The sequence below is a fragment of the Adiantum capillus-veneris genome, chromosome 10 (assembly GCF_014529385.1).
Source record: "Adiantum capillus-veneris isolate H3 chromosome 10, ASM1452938v2, whole genome shotgun sequence".
NCBI classification, from domain to species: Eukaryota; Viridiplantae; Streptophyta; class Polypodiopsida; order Polypodiales; family Pteridaceae; genus Adiantum; species Adiantum capillus-veneris.
Genome location: NC_140940.1, coordinates 130960250 through 130964658, shown reverse-complemented (window position 1 = coordinate 130964658; position 4409 = coordinate 130960250). Strand labels below are relative to the sequence as shown.

The 4409-nt window shown below is 47.2% G+C and overlaps 1 protein-coding gene across 1 annotated transcript; it reads right to left on the bottom strand.

The window, feature by feature from the left end:
- Positions 1-2931: 2931 nt before the first annotated feature.
- LOC147449654 (uncharacterized) lies at positions 2932-3894 on the bottom strand. The gene has a single exon (XM_086522672.1). The coding sequence runs from the start codon at positions 3892-3894 to the stop codon at positions 3538-3540; it is 357 nt and encodes a 118-aa protein (XP_086378798.1). The 3' UTR covers positions 2932-3537.
- Between the last annotated feature and the right edge of the window lie 515 nt (positions 3895-4409).

Genomic DNA, 4409 nt, shown 5'->3' with positions numbered 1-4409 from the left:
GGGCCAACATGCAAAATCTACATGAGTTGGGACTTGGTGCCAACACACTTGTTGTTGCTACATAAACACAAAAAAGGCTTGAAACAATTGCATTATGACCAGATCATACCACATTCCTTGTTTCTCTTGTTGCTCCATAGGTTTGAAGCTTTGTGTTGAGACCTTCAATAAGGCTTTTGAACTCTCACCCTAGCCTATTTTGTATTATAGGTTACAATGATCATGATTTGTATCCAAGACCCTCGTGATTTAATCAGTGGGCTGATGTCTTTATGAAAATGTTAGATTTGTGGAGTCTGGTGCTTGAGTACATAGAGCCAGTGTCTATTGAAGAAATCTTATGTCCTTTGTGTAATAGGCATGGCTACCTATTACAAGACTGTTCTCACAGAAATGCAAGAGAGAGAATCACAGCACAACATTAGAGAGAGAGAGAATAAGAATACATCAGATGCCATAGCCTTTGATTATGAGAAAGCTCGATATAGCGTACAAAGGAAACCCTTCCTTATGTAGAAATAATGAGCACCCTTTCATTTCCCCGTAGCCCTTCCTGATTATGCCTCTTGAGATCCCCTCCTTCTAAGGGCTTATTCCCACATGAAGGTACACAAAGACATGCCAGACACTCCCAATGTGATTAATGCGGTCATGTGCGGTCCGGGCTCATACACTTGGCACGCACGGTGGATTGCGCGAACCCACAAGTGACCCTTGATTAGAAGTCAAGTGCAATTTGTTTTTACAAATCTTTTTAGGCATAGCCGAGGCAGAGAACCTCAAGTGCAAGAAGTATGAAACAATTGATATATTTTCAATAACAGGAACACGAAAGAAAATTATGTCTTTTCTGCAGCATACTAGCAACCGCAACACTTTTGGATGTCCCTTCATGAATTTGATGCCTGGTCATAGACGCTCCATTCGCTCTTTGTCGATATGTCCCTATGCCGCATCAACCTTCATCTCTTGGACATCACCAATCTTGGTACAATTCAACTTCTTGCACAATGAAGAGCAAGCACAACAATTTCCCCACCGCTTCATTGTTGCTCGCACTTGGAGTATCTCCGCAATCTGGATGCAGAAAAGATCTGACCTTGGAACACTGCACAGCATAGCTCATTTGAGTATTGAACACCACATCAGACCCCGCATCCGACTGCTAACTCAAATATACTTGATGTGATGACTTTTCTTGAGTTTCTGAAACATGCGTACACCGGCGTGCTGCACTGCAGTCTGCATGGCAAGAAACCCCGCAAGACGCATCTGAACCAAGGTCCAAAATCGTGAAAAACACCACAAAATTGACCTCTCCATTTGGCACCGCATTTCTTCCTGACACCGCACTTTGACTGCGTCTGCAAATGGCATAGATGGCCTCGTTGTCGAGCATGATTGCCACATCAATGTGCTCGAGCAGAGAGTGGGTGGACAAGACGCTGTTGTAGGGCTCTACCACAGATTGGAGACCTATGGGGAAGGGTAGACAGTGAAGCCAAGCTTGGATTTCTTACCGTAGTCCACCAACGACAGGCGCTCCAGCAGCAGCAGGGAGCCAAGGCCAGAGCTGGTGGTTCCGCCGCCTACTGCATGGAAGACCAGGAATCCCTGCAACCCGGTGCAGTTGTCGCCCGCTTCGGATGCGGTCCAGGAAAAGGTCCATGATTTCCTTGCCAATGGTATAGTGGGCCAGAGCAAAGTTGCTGGCGTCGTCCTCCTTGCCGCTGATGAGCTGCTCAGGATGGAAAAACTGGCGGTAAGTGTCGGTCCTCACTTCGTGGATGACGGTGGGCTCCACGTCCAGAAAGACGACACGTGGCACGTGATTCTCGTAGCCTGTCTTTCTGAGAAGGTGTTGAAAAGTTTGACGTTGTTTGGTTGTTTTGCAGGCGATGGTGATGTGGCTTCAGCATAGCAGCGCTCATGCGGCTTCAACCCTTTGCCGCTTCATACGACAAGGAAAAATTTTGCCCCCAACGCCTTCCTGCTTGCCGCCAGCATTTGGTTCAGAATTTTGGCGTCAGTAGTTCGAAACACCTCCTTCGTCAACAAAGGGCAGTCCATTCCGCGTGTGGTCGCCAAGTGTAATAGGCATGGCTGCCTATTACGAAACTGTGCTCACAAAAATGCAAGAGAGAGAAGCACAGCACAGCATTAGAGAGAGAGAGAGAATAAGAATACATCAAATGTCATAGCCTTTGATTATAAGAAAGCCCGATATAGCGTACAAAGGGAACCCTTCCTTATGTAGAAATAATGAGCACCCTTTCATATTCCCGTAGCCCTTCCTGATTATGCCTCTTGAGATCCCCTCCTTCTAAGGGCTTATTCCCACATGAAGGTACACGAAGACATGCCAGACACTCCCAATGTGATTAATGCGGTCATGTGCGGTCCGGGCTCATACACTTTGCCTACTTTTGCATTCATAATGCAAGGTGAATACAATAAATAAATACCAAAGGGGACGCTTGTTTTTGGAGCCAATGCAACTTGGCTAGGAACTCCGTCGTACCGTGTTGACTCCCCTCTCTTCTCTCTCTCCTTTGCTCCCGTTATAAAAGTTCAATTATTTGCAATTTTTGTTTGTGTCTTGCTATTGATTTTCTCACTTGGAGTATCCAAGCCTACAACAATTGGCTTGAGATCTAGTGGACATATTGACTCCGATCTAGAACACCTACAATGCTACATACATGAACAAGAAACTTGTGGAGAAGAGAGAATAACACACCACTCTCAGGGTGAATTGGGAAGAAACACCTAGCAGAAAGGAACACATGTCAATGCTAAGACTGCAAATAAGATGTGAAGATCAAGACATCATGTACCCAGGCTTTGCAAGAGAAGTACCAGGTGCTATAGATAGTCATCCACTAGACTTGAACTTGAAGGATAGAAGCACCTAGACCAAAAGGAAGTAGATTGTGTTTTTGTCCCATTTCACTAATCAAATTTTCCACCTGATAGTAACAAAATAGACTTATCCGCTGACTCATCAATATTACTTAAGAGAAAATATTAATCACGCTTTCCTCATGTGCTGAGGATGTCACATGTATGGAGAAACCTACACTAGCCAGTAGCAAATCATTATGTACACGTACAATATGACAAATAGTAAATCGGTTGAGCCTGGAGCTAGTACAGTAATCCAAAAAGAAGAAGCTATCGCTCAGGCTTGGGCTTGCTCTGGGTACCGCGGGCAGGCTCATCGTCCTGTGCATTAACAGAGGCTTCAGCCGGCGCCGCTGCTGCTTGATCAGCTGCACTAGGGCTACTCTCATGCGGAGCTGAGGTAGGGAGTACGTCAGCGCCGGAGCTAGCCAATGTGGGCGTGGGTGCGGGGGCCGATGCTGGGCTGACTGTCTGCAGTACAGGATACATGAAGAACATGCCGATGCCATAGCCGTCTGCATTGAACACCTCGCAGCGCGGCACGATGGCCTCCCCCACCACATGCAATGACACATCGCACTTCACGTCTCCGCCCTCCGCGTCGTAGCGCCGCAGGAGCAAGTGGAACTGCCACTATGTCAGCGCCGGCACCGACTTGAAGCTTTGCACCTGGAGCCGGTATCCGTAGCTCAGCGTGGGCATCTTCAGGTTGCTCAGGTGTTCGTCCTTGTGCTGGTAGAGGTGCCAGTAAGAGCCATCGAGCGCCGAGGTATCAGGGCCTTGCACAGGGCCATAGTCCAGATCGCCCTGCTCTTCCACACCCACCCCGCACCTCAGGTCATTCACGGTGCCGTTCTCCATGCCATCGGCCATGTTTTCCACCTCCATCCGCCACTCGACGCTGGCCCCGCCCACCACCAACCGCGACAGCACCACCGCCAACAAAACCAGGAGCACTCCCACGCCATGAAACAACGTCTGCTTCGCCATCGCCATATTACAGACGTAGCTGCTTGTATAATACTATGCGCACAAAAATGAACCTGCAAAATGACGACAAATGAAGCGCCTGTTATAGGGCAGCACCGCCAAAAGCAACGCGCTGCTTTTGCCCGCAGCAATGCGGACACGCCAGCTTTTTGCCTTTTTGCTTTCGGAGAAGCTTCTAATTTGCTAGCCTTAATTTTTTAACATTTGTACATTTGCTTACTCTAGGGAAACATTGTAAGCATTGACAAGGTTTAGTTTATCCTTTAATTGTATTCCTTGCATCCATCTAACATCTTCAAAACGATAATTATTAAACTTAATAACATATCGTCGGATAGTCTTACCGCTTCTTAGTACCATGTCTTCATGTCAGAGAATGGATTCGGACTGCAACACCTCTTCTTGGTCCTCGATCTCCGATGGGTCTTCAATAGTAGGTTCTTGATGTGGCTCTCCTTTGTAAGGCTGTAATAGGCTCACATGAAAAGCATTGTGTATGGGCCAATGACTGGGCA

Bases quoted from the DNA above. Each gene is read 5' to 3' on its own strand.
- LOC147449654 (XM_086522672.1), bottom strand. From the start codon at position 3,894: ATGGCGAAGCAGACGTTGTTTCATGGCGTGGGAGTGCTCCTGGTTTTG.